This window comes from Chlamydotis macqueenii, chromosome 3 (assembly GCF_036417535.1).
Source record: "Chlamydotis macqueenii isolate bChlMac1 chromosome 3, bChlMac1.mat, whole genome shotgun sequence".
NCBI classification, from domain to species: Eukaryota; Metazoa; Chordata; class Aves; order Otidiformes; family Otididae; genus Chlamydotis; species Chlamydotis macqueenii.
The window spans coordinates 4,131,820-4,159,358 of record NC_141558.1 but is presented as its reverse complement, the minus strand read 5'-3'; the positions used below and the strand labels follow the sequence as shown (position 1 = coordinate 4,159,358).

The following is a 27,539-nucleotide window of genomic DNA, read 5'->3' as shown; positions in this document are numbered from 1 at the left end:
AGTAAGTAAAATAGAGACTCCACCGATTACTCTATCAATTTTTTCTCATGGAATCCTAAAGTTCTTTCTGCATCTCTTTAGAAACCAGCATGGAGATCATATTGGGAACTCTGAATTGTAATTAACAATTTCATGAGACATGGAAAGGTTGTTCTTCTGGCCAAATTTGAAGTTGTGCTAAAGGGAAGAATAAGAACAGGAAGGACTCAATTTTGGATTTGCACAAGATCATTGAGGGCTGGATCTCTCCCTGCATGAATGTGAACACTCAAAGGCATCTGTCCTGTAGAATCCAATACTGTCTGGGATGCCAGCTTGTCTTCATGCTGTAATACCCTGACATCTGGAATCCTCATAGTCTAATGTTTAATTATAAATATCAGCTGAGATTGAAGACCCATATAGCAAGTTGCAATCTTTTGGATTCGCTTGGAAAGTTAGAGTCCTATTCTCCCCTTTAACAAGGGAGAAAAACATTTCTGCAAGCACAGATACTAGCAGACAGATTTTCTTATGACCATTTCCTTTCTTCTTTTTGCTCCTCACATTCCTTTGTCTCTGGCTATAGCCCAATAGTAATGTCTCCTACCAGCCAGGATAAAAAGAAGACAATCAGGTTGCAATGTTACTGATGCTCAGTATCTGGCTGCACAGAGCCAAACTGGTATCTACTAATTTCTGCTTTCCTTAGTCACTTTATCACAAAGTTGGGTCATTGACACTGGCAACAATTTAATATTCAGGTTAGATTATTTTCCCCCCAAGTATCGATACTGGGTCCCATGCTCTTCAACATCTTCATAAATGATCTGGATGATGGGGTTGAAAGCATCCTCACCGAAGTTTCTGATGACACTAAACTGGGTGGTGAGATGTACACATCAGAAGGGAGAGTCACCTTACAGAGAGATCTGGACAGGCTGGAAGAGCGGGCTAGCAAGAACTGTATGAAGTTTAACAAAGAAAAGTGCAAAGTCCTACACCTTTAACCAAAGAGTCCAGTACAGGCTAAGATCTGTGTGGCTGGAGAGTAGCCTTGCCGAAAGGGACATGGGGATCCTGGTGAAGAAAAAGCTGAATGTGAGTTAGCAGCGCACTGCTGAAGCAACAAAGGCAAATCAGATCCTGGGCTGCATCCACAGAGACATTGCTAGCAGACATAGAGGCATGGTCATCTCCCTCTACTCGGTGCTTGGCAGGCCACACCTGGACTACGATGTCCAGTTCTGGTCCCCAAAATTCAAGAAAGATGCAGACAGACTGGAAAGAATCCAAAGGGAGGTCACAAAAATGATCATTGGACTGGAGAATCTGTTGTATGAGGAAAGACTGAAGGAGTTGTATCTTTTCTCCCTGGAGAAGAGAAGGCTGAGGGGGTACCCCATCACAGTACTCCAGTACTTCCAGGGAAACTACAAAGAGGATGGAGACTCTCTCTTCATAAAGACCCACTTGGAGGAGAAAAGGGACAACAGATACTGTTTGCACCAGGAGAGGACTCATCTCAATATAAGAAATAAATTTTATACAGTGAGAACAATCATTCACTGGAGCAGCCTCCTCAGGGACATGGCAGAGTCTCCATCACTGGAGGTTTTCAAGAAGCGACTGGACAGGGTGCTAGATGATCTCAGCTGGGCTGCCTTTCTCATGAAAGGCTGGACTGGATGATCTTTCAAGGTCCCTTGCAACATGGACTTTTCTATGATTCAATGATTATTCAGCCCAAATTGCTTTTAAAAATGCCTAGAATGAAACTACCAACAGGAAGAATACGTGTGTCTCTGCAGGCTCTATATTAAAAGCTGAAAAACTTGATTTCATCTTTCAGATATCTGTGTATCAGCCAACCTAACTTCTGCCCTTAAGGTGTCAATCTCTGTGTTCACTAGAGAGGACACTGGAGGCAATGGAAGTGGGATCAGACGAACCTTCTACCTGCTTCTGGTCCTCAGCTACATTTCCACCAAGGGAAGACAATGATCTCCAAAGTTTCTGGGAGTTGGCTGTTATCAGATTACAGACATGACGCAGTATGATAACAGAGTCCTATCATATCACAGATACGCAGCAAATGGTTGAAACTTTAACTACAGGACAATGGTTGTATCAGCAATCCTTCGTGGAAGAAAAGTTTTAACCTGGACACAGAAATCAGTTGTGTACGCAAACTATTCACTTATCCAATGTTCCTCAGTAAGACACACTCATGTTTATATCTAATTCTGCTGTACAGCTTGTGATTCTGGTATTTCCTGTACCATGGTACTATTGGGTGCTCCAAGCCTGGCCCCAAGCTCTTTTGTAAGACGTTTGGTATAGAGATGAGTTTTGGGAGAAAAACATTTTGTCATCCAAAAATGGCAGCTCAAAGAGATTAAAATAATTACAAATTCATGTTAAACTCATTAAATTGTTTTGGATAATTTCAAAAATGATACTGTGAAAGTTGCGCATAAATTATTTAGGGAAGGGGATTGTTGGAAAACGTTTCATTCTAAACTTTTGCAGCATTATATTTAAAAGAAAAAAAAGAGCAAAAAGTATCCTTATATGAAAAATTAATTATGCTTTGTTTGACTCAAAACCACTTTTGTTGTTGCTCTCTTTTCTTTTAGTAGAAATAATAACAAAAATCTTGGATCTATTCCCTTCTGTTTGGGTTTTCTTTTTTGTTTTTCTTCTGAATTCTGTGGTTTATCCAGAAAACAAAAACTTCACTTTTACATGACCAACTCTGCTTCTACAGAAAGCCACAGTAAAAAGATCTACTCTACGACTCAAAGAGCTAACACAGGAGGTAAAGGATCAGGCACACAGGAAAAAAAAAAAAGTGGGTATGTGATTACATATACATTAGATGGCTCGCTGCTGCCCATCTACAGCGGGCAGGAGTCAAGAAACCAAGCGGTCCTTCCTTGCCTGTGCCATAAACACACACATATATATACAAATAATATACTACATATATTCTATATTGATTGTGTCTTCAATTGAAGATATGATATGAATTCAGGAACATTAATATCATACTGAATAATTCGCTGTGCCTTAGTTATGGCTCTCACAGTCTCTTCTCTATGGTACTGTTCTGGGAAGACATCTTCCCAGCTTTTACGTCCCTGAAGTATATAATTTGAGTTTACTCCCCCTGGAGTAATCAGAATATCTAGAAATGGCTGAGGGCAAAAAATTTCAAGCTGATTGTCCAAGTTGGAAGCTTAAAGGGAATATATACATGCATCTGGATGAAGGTGCAATTAAGAGGATGTGGAAAGCCAGAGCTTTTGAATCTCCAAGAAACTTGTGTCTCCGAACTGTGGAAGTGGCAAGAATGTTGTGTAGCTACCTGAAAAGACTACCCCCACTTTCTGTGCTTAGTTAGGCTAGCAGATCCCTTTGATGGAGCTGCTGGAGGTGGTCAGAACTACTCAGGTTTAACAGGGTACTAGGTGGAGAGGCTCAGGGGGTAAGCCTGGACTACACAGATAACATAAGCATCAAACGTTCATCTGGATTCAGGAAAGGTAGAACTCCAAGGGCCATATTCCACTCAACAGATCATAACAGCACCATCTTCACTGGCCTTGAAGCACTGACACACCAAGGAGGAATTTGGCCCCACAGACAACCTGAGGGAGCAGGAAAGGCGAGCATTTTCTGCTAATTTCTCCTGTCTAGCGTGGGAGCCTGCATTGTGCTGTGCAAAATGCTCAGTGCTACAACTTTCAAGAAGGAGAGAGCGGGGAGTAAAGAAAGGAAGAAGACGACCATGAATTCACCTTAGCATCAAGCTGTGCCTCTCCAAATATCAACCTTGAAAGGAGAGGAACTGCAGGTCAGAACAACAAATACAGAGGAATTTAACAAACAATTGAGAGGAGAGGAGGAAAAAAAAATTCCCATTCCTATTTGGGCAGAAAGAAGAAAATACAACAATTTTGCTACAGCCTCAGAGGCAGGCAGCATTTACCATATGCCATCGCCTCCATTACACAAGGAGATAAATCCCGTGGAGCACAGGTTGCACTGTCAGTGCAGTTTAGATGGTGGGGATTCCTGGCATGCATATGACTGTGTGCCAGGGTGTGCTAAAAATTGTGTAAATCTAAATAAAATCCAGGGGTTTTGTGCAAAAGTGTGTATGTATTAATATACAGGTGCTAAGTGGTAATACTGCTAAGGTATTAGCGCTTGCATGTGATTCATAATCGGGGCAGAAAAGGTAAAAACCAGTGTGTTTGCATCTAGGTAACATATTAATCATCCCTGTAAGCAGCCAGTTAGAGCAGGATCCTTAGAGGAAAAGCCTTGGCTGGATACACATTTTGTTTAAAGATTAAAGTTCTCGTGTTTAATCAGTTTTAGAGTTGAATGGAGAACAGGATTAATTACAGGCCCTTCCACCAGTCTTCCCATACTGCTGGAGTCACAAACGATGTGCCTTTTCGGCAAAATGGCCGCCATCAGCAGCAGGAGCAGGAAACACTAATTGTAATTAAAGAGTTTGTTTGGAATCAGAGAGCAGAGTTTTAATCAGGATGAGAACGGAGCCTTGCTGTGTGAACCTTCGGAAAGTGGTTACCGAGCAGAATGGGCCTCTTTAAACCAGAGAGGGGGGACTTTAGACTTCTGGAGTGGGTTTGCAGCTTGATTATCTCCTCAGTAGGATATGAATGAAAATCCTCGCTGGGCCAATTATTGTTAATATTTTGCACTTACGTGGCATTTGCATGGCATGTCTTACTTAATGCTCTCAGAGGACTTTGCCAAGGGCAGGTAAGTTCTGTCCTGGTTTTAAAATAAATGAATTAAACCCTAAAGGGGGTAAGGATGCCAGGTGACGTGATTCCGCAGGAAAGCAGAGAGGCACTGGTGGACACAGGATTGTGCAATCAGGCCTCCCAGACCTCTACACTGAAATTCACTGCATCCATCCTGGAAAGGCATCAGGCAATCTGGGACCAGCACCATCTTGACCTCCGTTGCAGGTCTTAGTGAAAGCTTGGGGTAAAATCACACCTTATAAGTCAAATGCATGCATGACTTTGCGAGCACTCCAGACAGCACAGGCACTTACCAGCTTGCAAGTAGAACTGTGTCCATTCAAATTCTGACTTTGGGAAAACAGAAACAGGTGGATCTAGGTCCAGAACATCTCCATCCAAATCCTTGAAAAGGGCCTTCCTCGAACCTTTGCATCTCTTTTCAGGGAACATGGTGTCTTCAGAGGTCTGTATACTGAAAGGCAAGAGAGGTAAATTTATTATGAAGAAGAGAGAAAAGGAAAAATATCGTGTTTGTAATTTATTTACACTGGCAACAAACACTTCTGCACATACATGCAGATATTGATATTTACTGGATGAACTCACATGCCCAAGAAAAGAAAAAAAAAGAAAAATAAACTAAAATGAATGAAACCTAAGCCCATCAGTCAAAGTCTGACATACTTTGCAAAGAAATTTGTAGCAATATTTATATTTTGGCATGTTTGTATCCAAACTGACCAAAAAAAAAACAAAACAAAATTGACATCCGCTGTCTCCAAAAGTTGGCTGGATTTGGGTAGAGAAAATAATCTTCCTTCCGGTATAACTTCTATCACCAAATCTCCTCCTCCCTGGTGTGTATTGCAGCCAGTGTGAACCATCATGGTCCTTACAGCCAGCTCTGGTTCCCTCTTGGCTTTCCTGACTGGAGGAACTGAAGTGATGCAACCATCCGTATCATCCCTGGCATCCATATGCCATTAATTTTTGACATATGGCAAACGAAACCTGTAGTTGCTGAGTGAAGGAGAGATGTGTATTGGTTGCTATCACACCAAGTGACCAGGAATATCTCTGCTGCAGTATGCAGTACTGATATGTCCCGGGCATTGCTTTCCCATCCACTAGATGATGGATTGTTTACAGATTGATGTATGTTGTACACAGTATTTCTTTAAAAAGCATTGGTTGCGCAATAGTAACTGTTTATCTTGTTCTTATGTCTGTGCTCTGGAACAGGAAAGACCTCTGAGCAGTCAAAAAATTACACCTTCCCATGAGCAACTAAGCTTATGCAGAAGCAAAAGCTTGAAGGAAGGTGAAATGGCAGAAAGTACGAGAGAGGGAGGCAGCAGGGAACAGACATCTTAAATAAAGACACTTCTAGGAATTCAGAGAAGTTTGTTGCAGGTCAAGCAGCTACTTAACACTTTGGGAGTGGAAGTAAACTTGAAAGAGAAAATCCATTCTAATAGGACACGGTGCATGAGTATTTACAATTTGCATAAGTGTTTACAAGCTTGGTTTTTTTTGTTGTTGTTGTTTTTCTTTTATACCCAGATGTTTGAAATTGTGTCTGAAAATATTACTGTCCTAATTTATGTTCTAATAAAAAAAAAAAAGTTTGGAGAGTCAATGTCAGTTTGGTGGATTTGATGGAGTTATGTGATGTGTACATGGGTCTCACCTCAAAGCTACTCCTGAGCCGTGGTTTCATCAGCAAGTCACACATATCTAGTAGTAAGTGATTACTCAACCAGCACTGTCTCCCCAGACAATGAATAGCTATTTCTCTCTTTCTAATGACAAGCTCAGGTCCTAAGAATAGAATTAAACCATACTAGGAAAATAATACTAGAAAAGTAAGAGAGTTTCAGAGAGTCCAAACTAGAATAAAGCTCTTTTGGGATGGCATGATAATGTATCTCAGCAACATACATCTAACTTGCAAATCAGTTTATCCAACTTTCTCATCAGTATACTCTCAGAAGGAAATCGTAAATTTAGTGGCCTGAAACAATTAGAAAAATCTACACATTTCTGTGTAGATCATTAAAGACTGGCTTCCACAGAGGTACTTGCAAGAGGACAGGTTTGGTGGAGGGGAACTCACCTCACCTGAGACATATAGGATGGTTGAGATGAATAATTTCCTAGACAAGTGTCTCTATTGACTACAGAATGAGTTTATAGTCTTCTTTAGATTACATGTCTAATTTTTGGATGACTAAAGTGTAATGAGCTGAATCACATGTTGAAGATCTTAAGTGTTTAACTGCATTTTCACTAAAGATTTAACACAGCTTAAAGGACCTAGCCAACTGGCCATATCACTCCTATCACAAAATACAATGAGATACAATGATTTGTAATCCAGCAAAGTCCATGGAAACATTTTTAGATTGCTACATGGATGCAAATTAACTCTTGAAGAAAACTTAGAATTTCTTGGTCTTATGTTGGAAAAACTCAGTTATTGGTATTTTGAATGCACCAAACACATATAGGCAGAGATTTACAGCAAAGGCAAGGAAACAAATGAGTCAATGCCTCCAATCAACAGAGCTCAAAAGAGGTAGAGAACAAAGACAGCTACTCTGATCCTGACAGCTAGTTTGATTCTTGAACATCTCTCAGAAGAGCCAGCATTTCAGCTGGTTAGGTCTACCAGTGGGACAAGCAAAGTACTTCATGGTCTGGCCGTATTCCCTCATGCTTCTATTTCCTTTCTTGCTCTAAGGCAATGCTCACCTTCTCTTTGACAGGACATATCCATCAAGATAGCCCTTCAGGATGCTGAAGCAGAACAACGCAGCCATAGCCTGGATCAAGCTCAGCAGTTGCAAAGGGGGATTAAATAAATGCATGCAGATAATGCATGAGGAGCACTGAGAGATGTAATCTCCCTTAGAGTTTTACCAGACTACTAAGAAAGCATTCAGTAATCCATGTGCATTCATCATGTTCGAAATTCAGCAGCTTTTGCAGTGGACTGCATATTCAGCAGCTCACTTATAGCATAATATTGTGGGATGGATACAAGCGTGAAACATAATGGGAGTTGACAAGCTGGACAGGTCTCAGAAATCTACACGCAAACTAATGCCCAGAGCAAAAAGCAAAAATGTAGAATAAAAATAAAAATTCTGGCAGAAGGCTGGAGGGGCTCTAAACATAGCAGCGTGGGACACCTCCAATTATTTTTGACTGGCAAGTGGAGTCCATGCTGGATTTTCTTGCTACTGCAAGGCTTTCCTGACATAGGCTCTGTATTGTCTTCACTGGTTGTAATAAATAAATAGACACGTGATTTCCATTGGATGTGGAATGTTTAAACTGCTGCAACCAGCAATGACTTAAGGTTACAGATGGATCTCTCCCCTCCCTCCTCCATGCTCCTCCACACACAGATGATATTCTCCCCGGGCAGGAGCAGTTCTGGCATTCGTTTGACATCTCACAGCCTGCCTGGTACTGATCAACATTTCTGATGTGATCTCGCAGGCAAAAATCAAGCTCCGCTTCCCTGACCAAAAGGACATTCCCCGTCTCAGGGTTTTTTGCTGGAGGTCCTGACATTTTCTGAAGCCTGAGGCTGAGAAGTCGGAGATGCTCAGGATGGAGTCTTAAGAAATGGGAATATGTGAGGCTTGTTTTGCTATACATATGTCAGTAAAAGGGAACATCCAAGAGGATTGGTCTGGAGATGCACCTCGATGGAACCTGAACATCAAATTTTTTAAAATTCCCCTAAACTAAGTTTGGTTTTTTTTTCTTTTTTTTTTTTTTCCCTCTAGATTTTATTTTTTCTGTGCATGTTTGTTTAATGTCTGAGCTTGTTACTTTTTGCGAGACAGGAACAGTACGAAAGCAGAGACAGAGACAAAGAACAGGACTACTCTGCAGCTAGATATCCAGTCTAAACTGATTGCTTAAACTTCTTGTAAGAGAACACAAAAAGACAGCTCATAGGTGAGGATAGTCCCAAAACTAGGTGCCTTTTTTTTTTTTTTTTGCACAAACTATTTAAAAAGATAGTTCAAAATGAATCATGTTACCTTGTTGGATGAAAGTAAAACTTGTCCTTCTCATTGACATGTAGCATCCTTGATCTCTCTGCTGTGATAAGAGGGATGATGCCTAAATGGTCAGCATTTGACATGATGCAGATGTCCCTGTCCTCACTGTAGCAGCTCTTTGTAAAACCAGTGAAAGTGACTTCTGCCAGGGATTAAGAGAAGATCAAGCAAGAAAAAGTGGTTAAAGGAGTGCAAGAACTAGAGAGAGAAAGGCTCTGTTCTATGACATTTTCCATGTTAAATTGGTCCTCATACATATATATGAAAAAATAAAGTTTAAATCAGACTAACTGCATAGACCATACATCTTCAGTTGGCTTTAGAATATCCCATAGCCAAGTTGTATCTTAAGTTTACACAAACTAAGTCATGCCCATAGGAAATTAACTCAAACAAAACAGTGAGAAAGAAACAAAACCAAGAGTGATTCAAGTTTTCATTTGAATCAGTAAAAAGTAGTTTAATGACAACCTGCCTTGGATGGTTTATCCACTTGCCAGATGTTGATATAAGATGAGCTGGGTCTGATAACACATGCTTGGTTCTGGCACTGAGCTCTTGTGTAGCTACAAACCCCATGTTTTGCCACAAATTTTCTGAGAGACCTTGGGCAAGTCCATTTGTCTTTCTTTGTCTCCTTTATTCTTCAGTAAAAAGGCAATAATGTATTTTCTTACAAAAGTAAGTAGCAGTGAGAGATAAAGACATGAAAAACCGTGAGGTATTTAGGTTCCACCACGGCAACCAGCTATCTGTGTTCTCCTATATGCAAATATTACTCTGGGGACTGTAAAATTCATTTGAACCAAAGACACAGGATACATAGCTGACTTCTATCCCTCTTATGCAGTCTCTTATACCAATAAAAGCCATAACTGTTTCTGCCCAGCTGTAGTCATTAGGTTCTACACAAATTCTATAGAAAGTGTGCTATTCACTTCTCAGACTTAGTATCTTTATTTAGCTAGCTGTAACTGTAGATCAGAGAGATGAATCAAGTAGAAAAACAGATGTCACAGAAGGCAGGCGTGTTTGAGGTAAAATATATACATTAGCAGATGACATAATTATACTGCAGTAGATTCAGGAAGTTAAAAATGCCAGTTTTGTTTTTTTTTTTTTATTGAACTATTTCAAACTGAGGAAGCATTCTGTTGTTAATTCTGCTGAAGCTCGGATTTCCCCACCATGTTTATTTGTGGGTTTGGAAGACTGTAACTTCAATTAGAAAAACATAATTAGTCAAAAAAACAGTGACAGAAAAGTCTGACCAGTGGACATGGAAGACCAACCTTTCAGTTTCATAAGTCCCAAGACTTTATGACAATCCCCAGTTTTGTGCCATGGGTTATCCGGCCTTTGGCTGGGAACAGCGGTAAACGTAGGCCATAAAATCCCAACACGGCCTCTTAGAGGGTGGTATGGTGGTCGATCCTTGGCTGTTAGATCAGCTGAGAGAGGCCTGATCCTGTCTCTGATGCAATCAAAAGTTGAGCTTGTTGCAACAATGACGGAGTTTCTAAGTTCTATGAATCTTTTCGCCGTGTGGCATTGCTCGGCATAGAGACAGTACACTACTGGCATAAGACCCACAGTGTTGTCCACCAGTACCACGTTGTCTATGATGACGCTGCTTCCAAGATGCAACATGATGCCATAGTCGTAATTTTTATAGGATAGAAAACCTGTGATTCTGGTGCAGGTCTCCAATCCATCTCCCCAGTACAGATGAATACCGTGGAGACTTGAATGGGCCACGTTTTCAGTGCAGTACTCTCCATCTAGCAAACACTCTTGGCCCCTGATGTGGAAGCCAATCCGCTCAGATCCTGCCACAACATTACCACAGAGGGAAACACCAATGACAAGGTTAACTTTGATGCCAGCAACCCAGCTTGATAAGCCGTCTGGCTGCCTGCTCAGAATAACAAGGTTCCTGATGAGAGAATGATTTTGCCCTTCCAAATCGATGCCAGGTCCAACTGTGTTGAACACCATGTTGTCATGCAACAAGATCCAGTTGCTCATGACTGCTTTAATGCCAGCTCCACAGCTACCATTAATGCTGGATGACACCACTGAAGACCCATGGGATATATTCCTGAATTCAATGGCAGAAAGTTGAGGAGGCCCAAAGTTCAAAAATTCGGTATTTAGAAGCTGAAGGACACCTGCAATGAAATAACTATAGTGAAACAAAAGCTTACAAAATTACCTAAGAAACCCATTTAAACAGCTCTCAGGCATATAATAGCAGGCAATCTTTGTCAAGTGCATTGCCAGTAATGGGCATCTTTTCATAAATATATATATAAAGTTATAGTAACAAGCAACTAACCACAGAACAGCCCCTCTTAAAATATATTCCATTATTTATTAAGCATTATTATTACTCATTTTTCATAAATGTCACACGATCACAGTTTACTTAGACGTGCATAGCACATGTGAATTGATTAATCTGTGATTGGACAGTCCCTTGTAGGGCAGAACTGATCTGTTTGATGAGGAGAGGTGAATCTCAGCTACCTTCGAACTCTGTCCTGCTTGAGTCTGTAAAACGTCCCACCAGCATCCTCCCAGCACAAGGAACATCAGACTTGATCTGCACGTTCCGTGTTAGGAGTCCAACCTCTGCAGCCAAAGGGATGCGTCTACCGTCCTCTGTGTCATGGGAATGCCCTGGGGAATTTCAAGAAAGAAAATGTGATAAGCGTCTATCATACCTATAAACCAATGCTTTGAGGGACATAAAGCCTGACAGCTTATGCACAGCTTCTCCGCAGAATCTGCACTGACATTCAGGTGTGTTTTCCTCCAGCACAATCTACATGCATCAACACAAAAACAGAAAGGCCACCTGCCCATCAAAAATTCACCATGCGCTTCTATTTTACCAACATATTTCATTTTTAGAAAAAAAAAGTACTGAATCTTTTGCCTGCAGTGTGCTGGTGCCAAATCAATGAACATATTCACACTTCATTTTTTTCTAAGCTATATGTGCTGGAGTTATTCTTCAGTACACTGCAGAGTTGATTTTCATGAATTCTCATTTGGATCAGACCAACAACAATGCTAAATAGTTTGCTACAGAGTCTTGTTTGCATGTGTTTTCTAAAACAAAGTCTTTTAAAATGAGACTTTTAAGAGAGTTTATGCAGGCGTCTAGCTTGGAATTCATCTCGGGCGACTTTAGATACCTACAGATACGATTTAGCTATCTAAATTAGTTTTATGAACAACGGAGAACATTAGGTGATTCTCAAGTGCAATTTTTAATCTATTTTATACATCTGCTTTAGGAAGAGATGAAATACAAGCAAGCAGTATGTATTTTTCTGTTTTGGTTACCAAGGGAGCTGAGAGTGACTAGCTTTTGTGTGAACATTTACTGTAGACATCTACATTTGCCCAGGTGAATCCCAGTGATCTTAATTCTCCCTTTGATCCTTTTGTTTCTTCAGCCATATCTGATAGCTGCTCCAGTACTCAATGTGTATGTAATCATTTTATCTCGGGATACCCTTACTGTATCTACATTAACTGAGAAAATAGGTTAAGAACTGTTCTCTGGCCCCAGGACTGACTGACAGGTTTCTTCCTTCCGTCACAAAAAAAGAAAGGCCATGCATAAACTACTGGAAGTGGGGTCTAGATGTGCTATCCTTTGAACTCCTTTTTTTTTTTAAAAAAAAAACCACAGTTGTCATACAAAACTGTACCACAGGGGCTACTATCGATTAATACCCTGGATAATTACAGAATAGGGCTCAGTTCCAAGTGAAACTTTGTTTACTAGCATAGGTACAGCCATTTAAAACACCCAATATTTTTATTCACCATACTAACTTCCGTGTTTTCTAGCTTGAATAAAGACTAAATTAAAAAATATTGCTATGGACAGGAAAAATCCTGGTTTTAGAACTTCAGAACTTGACCTGTTAATAACAATTATTTTATTTTTTGTTTAATAGATGGTAATAAATTTACTTTATAGGCTGAAATAAAATTAAATAAATTATTAACAGTGCTTCCCTTTTTCCAGTTAAGTACAGATCCTATGTAATCTACACAGGAAATGCAGTCATAATCAAATTTTATACAAATAAATTATGTAAATAGCCTAAAAAAAAAGATCTGCATTTATTTTGTTTTCCTTTAGAATTTCAGTTACTTTCTCTCCCTATTGATCAGTTCTACTTAACACATGAAAGGAACAGGAAGTTTTCCAAAAGTATTCAGCACTGAATTAATTCTACTCCCAGAAATTCATGTTAGAATCAGCTTTTCTGTGCAATTTTGAACACCACATTTTTAGCATCATAACAGTAAGAAAAAAGCATACGGAGAAAGAATAGAAAGATACCTCAATATAGCAGAACTGATCTTGGTGAGATCTGAAATGGAAAGTCAATGCTTAGGAAGAAAACTCTCTCCAGTGGAAATACAGACACCTTACCAACATGCCTGTGCAGAAGGCGTTCATGAATTCTTATGCTATGACCATTGACTTCTTTAAGTGTAACTACTTCAGCTTGGTGGGCTTCATAGGAGGAAGAGCTGATCACAATATCTCCACCATGATTCCAATCCACTTCATCTTCCACAAAAATCCTGTAACGCCAAGATATTAAGTTAAGGTTGTTACATTTATGAGAGTTATACTCACAGATTTCCTAAAAAATGAACAACACTTTTCACTTTTGCCTAGGCAGATCTCAGAAAGAAACCACAGGCTATGCTCTAGGAAAAGCTCCTTTAGGGCTTTCTGCAAAAACAGATGTCTAAAATATGTGGGAGGAATTTAATCCTGAAATGTCTATTTCACATCATCAATTAACAAGGTTACAGTTAATACAGTTCCAATATGGAGTTGCAGGGCCCAAGTAAGTTGCATACTAAAGATGTGTCAGACCATTTTTGGTGCCAGGGATATCCTACAGAGACGGAAGTCAGCTTTGGACTTAGGCAACAAAATATAGGTGTCCATGCGTAGGGGTATGTGTATGTCTGGACTCGAAGTTTGAGGTTCCAGTGTAGTTGATCAATACTGTTAGTAGTGTGTGGGAGGCAAGTCAGCACTCTCTGAACTCAGCACATAGAGTAGTATTTGACTGCCTATACATGAGGACCTGTTGCTATTTGAGATGTCCCAGGGTATCCAAGACATTAGCTGGTAGATATGGTAGGATTTGTTCACGGAGTGTTCATGGAGACACAGGTGAAAGTCATGGACAGGATTCAAAGCATCTCAGATAAGCCCAGAAGTACCTCATATGAGCCCAAAAATTATGTTTAGGTACCTGAATCCTGCCCTTGGCAGATGAATAGCCCTCTAGGCTCCAGCACCTACGACTCCACTGACTTGAATGGGAGCTTAAGCACCTTTTTTGGCATTTCACACAGACAACTACATTTATCTGTTTTAATCTTGAACTGAAGATGCACCTGTGCATTTAAAGTTATATTTGTAGCTCAAGGGTTTTTTAGCTTCACATATAAAAAAAAATAAAAGCATTTAGTGAAAGCAAAATGGATAATGATTAGTGTTTATATATATTTAATAATTACCCAGAGGATCCTATTACAGGGTGACCGGTGCTGACCAGGTGATGGTCTATATTTCTCAGGTAATTGTTGAGAAAATAGACCACTGAATGAATTCAGAGAATGCCTCATCCTGCACTGAAGAGTGACAGAAGTGCAGAGAGAAAGGGAAGTCCTAAAGGGATGTAACTAGCAAGCTATGTTGCCAAGTTTTCCTAGTGTCTCTTCACAGGTTTTTTTTCAAAGCTGAGCAGGCTCAACATGATTACTTCCAGTTTTCAGCACCTGTGAACATTCAGTAGAGAAGCCTAGCAAAATTTTGATTTCTGTTTTGCTTAGAGGAAGCACTGGATGTCTTCTGAAATGGCAGGAAAGTGCTAGTGTGACTGAGAACTATGTTTTATTGTTCAAGGATAAATGCACTGGCAAGGAGTGAACAAAACCACGCAGGGTAAGAAATGTGTCATATGTTTGGGATTTTTAACAGTTCACATGCAACCCATAATAGAAGGTGACTCTTAAGTCAAGTCCCAGGCATACACTCCAATAATAATTTACATCTTGTGGAGCCAAACAAAACTCTCTCCACTCTTATATTTCAAAGAATCATAGAAGTCTAAGAAGAGGAAGCAGTAAGCAAAGGACAACATGGTTTGTAAGAGACACCATCTAAAGCACTAATCTATTGTAATAATAAGTTTTCCATTTAAGTAAATAAGTACTTTTTCCCCTTCTTTTTGAAAGCATAAGTCCCTCCCTAACTCATGTGCTGAGTCATGCTAGAAAATACATACAGTAGTTTATCTCAGTCAATAAAAAAAAACCACTTCCTTCATCTTTCATATTCTAGCACTGATTTGCCTATTTCCTATATCTAACCACATTAACACTTAGCTGAGTATTAGTAGATTTTTTTCATTACAAATAACCTTTTTTTCCCCTTTCTTTTAACAATGGAAACAACTGTTTGTGCCATACTTAAGGTGGATGAATGAACTTGTATCTTAGCACCTCATGATATTTCATATAAAACGTCTGGGCAGCAGACCAATACTAGCCTGGATCCATTTCATCCAAGTATTTAACTGGCATGCTTCTGTCGGGAATCTGCTTACTCTAAACTCCTATCCTAATCAGAGAAAGAGAAGAATTTCCAGAGAGTGATTCTAGTGTTGCATGGTTTGAATAAGCATCTGGAAGTATCTGTCTCTCCACTGACTGTGCAGTAATCCTAAACAATTAATCTGCACTAGATAGTCAATTGTGTGAGAGCTAGCAACAGACGAATCCTACTTGTGAGGTCTTTGTGCTTCCATTGCCCATCTGTATGACAAGTTTCCAAATAATTCCTTCCATAAATGCTAATATTTCAACTCTATCCAGATGGAAACTATTCCAATTAATGTTGGTTAGGCCTGACTTTTTTAATACATGTATTTCAGTTTGAAATTAAGTACTTGGAATAATTACTGCAAAAGGCAACAAAATTTTTGTATGACGTAGAAACAAGAATGAGTGCTCCAGAGAGAGTTAGGTAGGTGTCCACTCCACACCAGCTAATGGTCAATGCCCTTACAGGGGTGATTCTTATGCGGACGTTCTCTAGTTCAGATGAAAGTTTTGAACTTCAGGCCATAGACATCTATTCACTTAACAAGCATCTGTGGCAGGTTCTCTTAACCTGTCTTAGGTGATGGTTTTGGCTAAGCCTTCAGACTGAATTCACGGGTAAGTGAGGATGGAGATGAGTCTGCTGCAGGGGCTGTAAAAGCTTATGGATGGGTAGCAGCAGGGGAGAGAGAAGGTAGTATTTCACAGCTATTTTTGCCAAAGTTAAGTGAAAATGTGTTGATACCTTGAAAGACTCACATCCAAGACAGAAACCTTACTCTTCAGGCTCTACAGGCAACCTTATAGTCTTTGAGCCAATTGGCATTAATTGCATATACAAAAAAGATTGACTCTAATAGGAGAAATTAAGATGTTCACTCATGAAACCACTTCATAAAGGATTGATTTAAGATGTTGGAGAACATAGTTCATACCCCAGTTTTGCTTAATTCAGAGATGACATTTTAATGTAAGTCTCTTAAACCAAAATGAATATCCTAATTACCAAGATATCAGACACTTTTGAGTACATCTCTTCCTTCTAAAAAGAAAGAGAGAAGCAGAGGGAGAGATGGAGGAAGGGTAAGAAGGAAGGAAGAATGACAGAAGAACAGAAGCAAGCAAAGAATGAAGTATGGAAGGGAAGAAGAAAACCTCATCTTCATTCTTCTCTAGAATTAAAATTAATCTAAAATCAGTATAATTTTCTTGCAAGATGCACTTTTTCTACCCAGGCATAGTTTAAAGAGAGAATATCACAAAGAAAAAGAGTAATAAAAGTCATAGCAACATTAATAAAACTCATAGGAATAGGTGCCCAAACTTAATATTTGGAGGCTTATTTGGGCAAAATACCACCTTTCATTGCCAGGCGCAACATTTGTTCCCAGATGTGTCCAAGATGTCCTAGGATAAGTGCTATAAATTTGCACCTTTCCATAAACCCCTGGGAAAAAAAACAGAAGCAGGTGTTCGAAGGTTAGTAGAAAGACAGACTTGAGGAGAGTTGAAGCAATAACCAAATACTTTGAATTCTCTCAATTTATTAAAGCATGTTTCTGTATTTTATGAAAAATGTAACAGCAGCACACAGCACACTCCTCTTGAAATACAAAGTGAAATAGAAATAAATCATTAACAAAGCAAAGTGACCATCACATGTAAAAGGAAGAAAGGATATTGTACCACAGAAGTCTCATTAACTCAAATTGGAATTGCAGACAAAGGTATTGAACTTAAAAAAAAAAAATCTACCTAAGTAAACAAATTAAGTAAAAACTCCATGAATGAAAGATATAAAAATTTACTCAGCTATTATTTCTATTTCTGATCTGTGAAAAATTAACTATTTTTTTCCTGAAAATAGGATCCAAAACCAGGGCAAAAAGCCAAAATATAGATGCTTTTTATATAGATGTTCCAAGAAAATTACATTTGAAGTGTGAAAAAAAATTTCAAATTTCCTGCATTTAAATGTTTTGTTTCAGTTTGCTGACCTGATCTGAAATCTCTCAGTTTGAGTCAGTTCAACACTTGTTCTGCCTCTCCAGTAATGACACATTGCCTCAGAGAAGTTGTGCTTCAAGTATTTAGAGACCCCGTTTTACTGCTTGGGCTAATCTTCTCCATGGACAGCTTTTTCAATTATATACTGTGTCGCTATAGTTCAAGACTGTGGCAAGCGTTGGTAATGCAACCCTGATTATCCCACCAAGAAAGACATTTACAACAAATTCCATGATCTTGCGCTTATTGTGGCTTAAGAGGATAGCATAAACAGTTGGGAAGTCTCATTCAATACATGAAAGTGTGCTAAACTGCAGCAATGCATCTATCTTCTTTTCTAGCCCCCTGAAATCATAGGAAGTCAAAAAGCTCTTGTTATACTTCTATCCCCAAGAAATTTAAACTTTAAAAACCCCTCAGAATCCATTTCCTCTGTCAATCAGGTTTCTGTCTTGCCTTCCACACATTCCACTTAGCTATTTGCTAGAAGTTTGTAATTGCTTGACCAACGTATGCAATAGTTTCTCAAGGTCACTATCAGAAAAAAAAAAATTGGGGTTTTTTGCTTTTTTGTTCATTTGTTTTTCCCTGATTTTCTTTATTATTCTACAAATCTTGATCCAAGCAACTTCTTTTGATAGTGGTTTGAATTTCTACTGTCTTTACAAAAGTTTAGCAATGAATGAAGTCTTGCAATACTCAAGTACTGATTAAAACATATTTTAAATTATTGCAGCAGAGAACTTAGCTTACTTCTTTAACAACAATTATATGAGAACATGTAAAAGTTAACATAAATCTTATTTTGTCAATCTTTCTATGGATCTAAATATTTGGAAATAATTAAATGTGTGTATTTGGAACCATTCAGTAGCTCTTGGATGTAATCCATCTTACATAAGTCAGTTATTTAAAAATAGTGATATGAGTTTAAGCTCATCATCCTAGCCTGGAAACTTGAGGGCAATTTGTTTCATCCTAAGAGAGACCAAAGATGACTGAGACCAGATACCCTCTGGCAATGTGCATTTTTCTCTACTCAACAAGGTAGTTTTAATACCTTCAACTTGGACAACTACCTTTTACGAATCTCAAATCTAGAACCAAGACAAACCCTTGTACATGTGTGTAAGTCCTTTTAAGTCCTCTCCAGTTTATCACATAAAGATCTGAGGATTTGACATCTAGTTGCTCATTTCTGTCAAATTTTGCCTAAATAAAATCCTGGAATTAACCTGGTGAAAGCTATTTAATTCTTAGCTAAAAAAAATGTGTGTACCTTTGTTAGATGTTTTCCTGTATGACACAGTAACTGACTCAACAGTGGTAGATTTGCCTATTGCCTAAGATTGGTTTCCTATGAAAAGGTGAACTCAAGTTTCATACCAATACTCCCTGGGTGGACATTTATTTCCTCCAGACGATCGCAGTAAATCCCTTCAGATGCCCGAAGAAGGAGTAGCAGCTTTAAGTCCCTTTCTAGGGGATGTTGAAAAGATCCTGCAATAAAGACAAAAGAGCAACAACCCATGACAGGGGTATCAAGGTATCAGCAGCTTTTGTAATACTGAATTGGGGAGGGGGGAAGGGCCGTCGCTGGGGTGCATGAATCCAAATTTAGAGGTCAAAATGACTGAAATGACGTTTTCCACCTCAGCCCATTTTTGCCTTTCTACTACTTTACAATTTCACCAGTTCCCAGGTAATCACGAGCTCTGCAGCCACGATTGGTAAAATGATCTTCCAAACCAATCGAGGGAAAAGAGCAGGGGTAAAGAAAATGCCCAAGAAGTTTTGATGTGCGTAATGTTGCTCTTATCTTGCAGTGGTAAGTCTATGCGCTAAAGTATATTCCAACTGTGACTTCATTTATTTCACCAAGGGTAGTTTACAGTTTCAGAAGAAAATGGCCCAGCACTAAACAGATACTAAAGAGGAAAAAGTAGGACAGTTTTTGCCCTGGAGAAATGTATGCAGAGTCCAGTAAAAGAGTTCAACGTTCCTTTAAAATTAGAGATTAAATCAATTATGCAACAGAAAATTGCAGCAGATGTAGAACTAAAAGATACATACATATCTGTACAAAATTAGCTGGCCTGTCATGTTCTTTTAATATTTAAAAATTAGTAGTTTGGAAAAGAGAGACAATTTTGTATCCTAAAAAAAATTCCTCTTTAAAAGCATTTTTAATTAAGTGAAATCAATAAATAAATTGTTCCCCACCAGTGTCTGATTGATATCTGTGGATATGTAAATTCTCTGTACAGCTTTTAAATGAGTAAAAGACAAAGTAAAAGACTTGCACCCTCCCCATCTAATGTATCTCACACCAGTGATCTCATATCTTCTCCAGGGACATGGAGGGAATTCAGTCTTACTGTGTCCATCGTCCATCCAAACCATCTTTGACCTTCCTGTTTAAACTCCCATAACTATGGTTTGAACAGAAGAAAATCAGGAATTGGGCTGTAATTAAATACTCCTTTCAGAAAGCAAAACTAGTGAGAAGCATTTTCACCACTGATGTAGTGTGGTTAAACAATTATCCACCTAGAGCAGTAGAAGAGTTATGTAGACGTTTGTGTCTATTTTTGTATGCAGAGAGATTGTTTTCCTGTTTCACCCTTACAGCAAGTTGTGATTTAAAATGCTCAACCTGAACATACCTTTTCCAGTCCTTAGGTCAACCTTACCCCCTGGAATGAAGTTATTAGCTACACTGAAGACCAAAGAAAGACTCAACAAAAGTGTTTGGAAAACTTTATATTGATGTTATAATGTTATTCACAATTACCTTTTCCTAATCATGATGATATTCACGTAAAGTGAGGGACTGTTATTAATTATCATTTTGAATTACCATTGGTGTTATTATTTTACTGCTGCTTGCAAAGCATTTACTGTTTCTTCTAGTTAAGTCAGTTATAAATAGCTGTGTGATATGTCCAACTCTAGTCTCAATTTTAAAATAATTCTTAAGTAGGATTCCAGGCTTAGCAATTGCAGACGAATGCTTGGAAATGTGAACTCTCAAGGCTTGAACTGGAAGTTATTACTCCTTCTAATGACTTAAATCTACATTTAGCTAAAATTTGTGGGTTTTAATCCTAAAAAGCATGACAATAGGTTAGGAGATGCTACTATTGTTAAAGAAAAAATAAACACACAAACCAAAAATATAATCAGAGTGAGAAACAAAGAAATTATAATAAAAATATTCATAATAGCTCATCATCATTTCCAAATCCTTAGAAAAGACGTTTAAAAATGGGAAGATAATGCTCACAGAAATGCTTCAGTGGCTGGAAACTGTAAATGGTATATGAAACAAAAGAACATAGGAGATATCTATGAGTAGAAAAATTAGACTTGTTTCAAGTATTTCAAACAAAAATAATTTAAATGTTTGCTTATTTCCATTAATAGTTCCACAATGTTAAATCAATGGATTTCAGTAACTTGAATGCAAATGCTACAGAAGAGTGGGCCCAGAAACTCGTTGGACTATTAAGGTGGACGTTTCAGTAAGTCTGGGATCACTCATGATGTCTCAGAGCACTTGAAAAAAGCTAATATTGTGCCAATATTTCAAACAAAGATAAAAGTAAAACCCCCAGGTAATTACAGGCCTGTCAACTTGACACTGATTCTAGGGGAAAAATAAATAAAAATGTAATGTCCGACTCTGAACACAATTAATAAATCATTAAAAGTGTATGATACAATTAATGCCAATCAACCTGATTTTATGGAAAAAGGGTCCTGTGAAACTTCCTTGTTATCATCTTCTAATGAGATTACAGGTTTAGCTGATAAAGATAATAGCTTTGATATAATATAATTGGCTTCTCCAAGGCACTTGACTTAGGCACAAAACTTTCTGATTAACAAACTACCCCGGTACATGAATGTGGTACACGTTAATTTACAGGCTGGCTGACTGGAATGGGGGCATTGACTCAAGTACACGTGTTTCTCATTTGGTCTTGTAAGCCCTGTGGTAAGCAACACTTTATCAATGACCTGAAGGAGTATGAACATACTGAAAGTAAGCAGATGAGTTGACACAAATGGGAAAAAAAAAATTAAAAAAAAAGATTAAAGAGATGGGCTGGCAAAAATAGCAATAATTTGGAAGCGAAGAATTAGGAAAGAAAGCGAAGAATGTTCAAATTATAATAAAATGGGTCTTGAAAAGGTGATGTTTGCTGTGTGAATGAGTGGAGAACAAAGGAGAAAGCTGAATAAGGGCTGAGATATCCACTGTGGTTTAACTTACATACAGCCCTGCAGAATGGATCGTGAAAATGAAGCTATGGAAATGGCAGCTACCTCAGCTTACTCATAGGGAATTCCAAGATATTTAATGCACACAAGTCACTGGGGCTGGATAAATTTCACCACCTTATGAAGTAACTGGCATATGAAATCACAGCTCTAAATAGTTTTGTTAAAACTACCAAGTTGCCATAAACACTGGAATAATAATCTCTGCAGCACATATGTGAAGGATCTGGGCTTTACTGCCTGTCTTTGAACTTTGGATGTGAGCATCTCAGGTTGCTTGCCCCTACTTTGTTGTGGTGAACCAGTCTTACATAAGATCACATCAAACTGTTGAATTACCCATCCTGCACGTGAGACACACAGAAATGGATCCCACTTCATACTCCTACTGCAAGCGGAAGGCTTACCAGTTTGAAGAGCAGCTTGATGGATCATAGGGTGAGATAACAGGGCATTGCTGGCAGAGAACTAGGAAAAAAAGTAATTGCAACCAGAAGCCACCAGAAGCATCTGGTGAGATCTGCAGAAAAGGTCAGGAGGGACTGAAGACAACGTGTGTAGAAAATAGGCAGGGCTTCCTCAAACACATCTTCTTCCAACCAGAAGAACTACACAATGCAAAAAACAAACAAACAAACAAACCCATCTATGATAATCCTACATATAAGAAACAACTTATGCTGCTAATTAAGTCACCACTGATTGAATACTTTCCTGAAGAAGTGTGAGGCCCTGCTGCCTGCATTGCAACACTGATCTGTTAACACAATTGTTGCAGCTGATTAATAATTTTTCATCAGATGTAACCTCTGGAAAGGATAAAAACCCACTACGTGAAAATAGAAAAAAATAAAAAGGGGAGAACAGAAAGAGAGTTGTGGTTTTTCTAACTAGATTTTCACTTATTCTGGACTTCAGTCTGGATCTAGTTTGCTGTTGAGTTTCAAAAGCATTTTCCATTGTTTTCATATTTCAGTTTGATTCCAGATGTTCTCCTTGACAGGTTTTTGTTGTGCTTTTTTTTTTTCTTTTTCCATAGCAGAATCCATTCAATTCTTTCCTAGAATAGGGAGTGTTGCCTCCCTTCTAGCCTTTCCTTTCTTTACAATATAACACTCTGCAACAGCTGTTGTGTATAAGAGCAAGGAAATCTCTGAGATAAGATCCTCTCCCTTCCATTGGCAAATAGACTTTGCTAAGTATCTTGCTATGACCATCTCCAGTATCAGCTCTGTGTTTCCTGAATTCAAAATTTCCCTGGCCGCCACCTACCTATCTATTTTGAAAACAGTCGTATATTGTCATCAGAAAGTCTGAAGAGTATTTATTCATGGTCAATGCACAGCTGGATGGTCAGTTAGAGTTGGTTGTCTTTCCTGAGATGTTCCTTCAGATGTTCAGACCGCATCCTGCAAAGAAGCCTCTAAAAGCAGCTGTAAACAAGGAGAATCATATGCATCGCCTTCTACAGGTGGTGCTGCCAAATAAACAGAAGAGATGAGAGACAGATGGCTGTGGAGTAGGAACCAGCAGCCAGAAGTGAGAGATGAATGTCCAAGGAATAAGAAGTGAGACACATAGCATGGGATTCAGTTGCCTAAATAGAGATGTCTAATGCTGCCTGAGACTCCTAGCACCCTCCAGATCCACTATGTGAAGTTGGCAGATACAAAAGAGGGATCAATGACAGAACAATGGCTTCTTAAGCAGAAGCTAGAGGCCAGGTGGGACACCTGAGGGTGACCAAAGACATATAAAATCCTTAAAGTTAAGCAACTCAACCACATTTCCAGGGAGCTTCATACACCTACGTTTAGGTTTCTTAATGCAGATGTTTCCATATTCTCTGGCTGTCTGAGCTAACAAAGATCAGACAATACAGTGTAGACTGTAATTTCCTTTAGGTACCTGTCTTGGCCAGTCCCACTGGCTGCAGTGGTTCCACTGACTGTATGGACTAGATCTCTGCTGAAACATCCAGCTCACATGCTGATGTCCACCAGTTACACTGAAATCCGCGTGTCTTAAACATATGAACTCAATCCCTTCCCTACGGGATATGATCAGTTAAAAGAAACCAAGTGGCTTGGAAAGGGTAAAAACCAAACAGACAGACGCTGAGAGATGAATTGAAGGGGATGGAGATGGTGCAATGAACTTTTCAAAACACTTTTTTTTTTTGTGATCAGAGATTAAAAACTGCTCTCAATACATCCACAGTATTCCATCTTCACACAATTTGAATAACTGTGCAGGGATGCTATGCGACAGCAAGACACAATTCAGCTCACAGCTCTAGAAGATAGGACCCACACAATAGAGGTACTGGAGAAGCTGGAAAAGATAGACAATTGGTGAAACTCACTTGTGCCCTCATTGTCGTTATAAGACTGAGCATTAATCATCACATGGGCATTTCATGAAGTGCAGTGATCTACCCTTTGGGAGGTCAACATGGGGGTTTTTCCTAGTACTGAAAAGAAGGGGAGTGAACGTATTAGAGCTCTCTTACCACACGCAAGATAAGAGGCATCAGAAATGTCTGGGGTTTCATCTCCAGACAATCAAGCCATGAGCTAATGATGACCTTAGGCTTCTTGCCTCAAATGAATGACAAGCAACCATCACAAGATATAAAAAAAAAAAAAAAAGACTGTGACAAGTTAAGGCTAAAAAGAGAAATCCTATCCGGATAATTACTTTGTAAGTTCTACTATAAAAAGCAAAAATAACCTGCCAGCAAAGAACAGCTGAGTACAGAAGAGTTCAGGATGAGTCCAATGGAGCAATTCATGCAAAATGAACTTCAGCATTTTTTGCAGCCTTATCAGGAGCTGAGGGCTTGGTTCAGCCGTGGAGCAGGGTGCTTTCTGTGCATATCATCTGTGCTTTAATGCTGACTTATGAGTTAAAGCAGACGGAACCATCCCAGCAGAGAAACAAAAAAAAACCCTCTGAGATGTTGAGCTCAACATTTCCTTTTTTATTCTGACACAGGCGTGCTAATGATATTTAGCAAATCACTTAATGTCGCTGAACCTCAAACTTTCCTTCTACAAACTGGAAAAACACTTTTTTTTTTTTTTTTTTTTTACAGCATGGTAACAGAAGGAGATAGAAAAAAAAACGGTATTTCCAAAATGCTATTGCAAATATCACCATCAAAGAAGAGAGTTTGAAAGTGTAAGTGAAAGAGAGACACTCCTTATCTAGGAGCTAGGACAATTAGAGAAGCAGTAATCAGAAAGTCTTTCTGGGCCCAACAACACTGAAGGGCTAGGAAAACCTGGAGAAATTACTGTGGGAACAGACCACACATTTTACTTCTGGGTTGTTCAAGGGCTCTGACAGAGTTCCTGAGGCCCTTTACAGAGTTTTAGTCATCTCACATCTCCCAGTGATTCTGTTGGTCATAATTGACACTGCATTGTGATCAGACATTGAAAAGGAAAGTGATGACAAACTCTCCAGGAACAAAGGTGTCCCAAGAATTCTGATCTTTTAATTCTTACTATGTTTTCTTATCTCAGTTCCCCTGCAAATTATTTTTTTAATAAAATAAATTAGATTCTGGTTCATGTTTCACAAATTCAAATCTTACACAGATTTTATTTTTTGCTTTGTTATATATTTCTCATAATCACTTAGTTCTCATGTACTTTTAGTCTTTTTTAACCTTCTGACTTTATTTTTTTTCCCTGTAGACAAGAGGTCAAGCACTCTGAAGGACACCAAATTCCAAGATTTGTCTGTAGAACTTATCATTGTCCTCTAACAGTTTAAGTGAACAAAATACTCTAGGTTCTGCCAGAAAGTCTTTGATCAGGCCACTGAATTAAAAGCAATGGCATGTGATCAAAGATTACTGTGCTGAAAACAGGGCATGGAGAAGTTACACAACAGGGAGGACCTGGGGATTTGGCTCACATGATGTCAACCTCAGATCCCACTCAGGCAATGCTGAATTCTGATGTCCACATCTATTAAATCTGTTTACTAAACTGTCTCATTATCTATTTTGTGTCAGGATTTCTTTAGGGTGTGGTAGAATTGGACAGATGGGCTTCAAAACCTTCCTTCAGGCATGGAACAGCCAGGATTGGACAGATGGGCTCCAAGAAGTTACCTTTAGGCCTCGAACACATGGGAAGAGAAAGCGGAAGGGAAAAAAAAAAAAAAAGCACAGGCTCCCAGTTTTACAAGCAAGCATAGAATCCAGTATAAGACGTTGGAAACTTGCAGCGTCTCTACCCACTTGTCATCTCACAGTTGAACCTAGAGCAAGGATAACTCTTTGGAAGGCGCTGGACTATGATTCAACAGCTGCAAATACCTGTTCGGCTTTTAATATCATTACTACTCACAGATGTGCTGGAGGGGAGGTTGTGCAGCAAAGAAGTGCCTCAATGTTTTTTAATAAGTGTTTTTAGCAATGAACACATGCTTTTTCTTAAAACCAATATGAAACCACATTTAAACTACAAAAGAGTGTAAGTAAGAAATGACTGAGACTCTTTTTAAGTATATATATATATATATATTAACCTCCCAGATTAGGCTTTCAAACTCCTTTTTCCAACGCAAAACACAAGGCAGTGAAATAACTCTTTTGGCCAGTACTGTATTAACTAAACAGTCCCTTGGGATTAACAACAAACAAATATCGGAGCAGACTTCCTCATGAGGTGATTACACAAACAAATTCTCTTTTTAAAGTTCATGAAACCAATCTTGAGAAAGGTCAAGCAGTGATCAAACAATGTGATCCCAGCGTCCTAAGGATTCCTGTAAGTAAATGCAATGCCTAGCTTTAGGAACCTTGATATTTAAAAGGAAATTATGTGAGTAATTACTTGTGTGTGGAAAAACACTGATCCTGTCCACTGCAAATAATGTGGAACAGCCCCAGTGACATTGGGGGACTCTGAAATCACTAGAAGTAGGGGCAAGGTGGTACCTCCCTGAAGTCCTGGTGCTCATCTGTACAGATGGTTGAGAGGAACAAACGTGTGGAATCCAGCTGTGCCAGTTTCATGCCACAGCAGGATTTCCAGGCACTCTGGGGATTTTCCATGACTCTGTTTATGGTGGCTTTAAATACTTCCATGCCACCTAGAAAATGTCTTACTAATGCCCACAGACACCAGGCACTGCCTGAACACTAAGGTAGATCCTGCCCTGAGGAATTACTGTCTCATACAGCAACTCCACATGAAGTAGGGAGGATTTTTTTTTACATGTATCAGATAAAATCTCAGCCACAATGAAATCCAAAATATTGCTATTAGCTTCGGCAGGGTGACAATAGCAGTATTTTTAATACGTTGCTATTAAATGAACAGGTAATGAGCTCCAGTGGATAATCATTGTGCTTAACATGGATTTTGGGTGTCCACATTGCAGATATCCAGATAGTTATGTGGCATTAGAATGGCCAACACATTTATAGTAACGCTAAAGACTCTTCCTTCTCACTTTCTCTGACTATCAAGAGCAGAAATAAACCCCAGGCATCCAGAAGACAGGCTGCTCACTTACCCACTTTCAGCGTACCCCCCACCACCGCGATACAGGCTGCACTCAGGACATTGCTGGAGTTGCTGGGGAACTCAAGGGTCCCCAGGATGTAGAGACCTCTCAGAGGGGGAAGAGCTGTATCCACCAGGATGGTCCGGTCTGAGAAACAAAGCAGAGGGTTGTTTAGAATGATCAACACTACTTGCCAAAAAGCATG

General features: G+C 39.1%; 1 protein-coding gene across 1 annotated transcript in view; it reads right to left on the bottom strand.

Annotated features, from left to right (window-relative positions):
- Positions 1-27,539, bottom strand: part of PKHD1 (PKHD1 ciliary IPT domain containing fibrocystin/polyductin) — a 269,755-nt gene that overhangs the window by 64,116 nt on the left and 178,100 nt on the right. Inside the window, exons 51-58 of the mRNA XM_086744158.1 lie at positions 27,344-27,481; positions 18,905-19,018; positions 16,871-16,958; positions 13,314-13,468; positions 11,381-11,533; positions 10,144-11,022; positions 8,831-8,993; positions 5,081-5,241 (exon numbers count right to left, since the gene is read on the bottom strand). Coding sequence (XP_086600284.1) covers positions 5,081-5,241; positions 8,831-8,993; positions 10,144-11,022; positions 11,381-11,533; positions 13,314-13,468; positions 16,871-16,958; positions 18,905-19,018; positions 27,344-27,481 — 1,851 coding nt within the window. The remainder of the gene's footprint in view (positions 1-5,080; positions 5,242-8,830; positions 8,994-10,143; positions 11,023-11,380; positions 11,534-13,313; positions 13,469-16,870; positions 16,959-18,904; positions 19,019-27,343; positions 27,482-27,539) is intronic.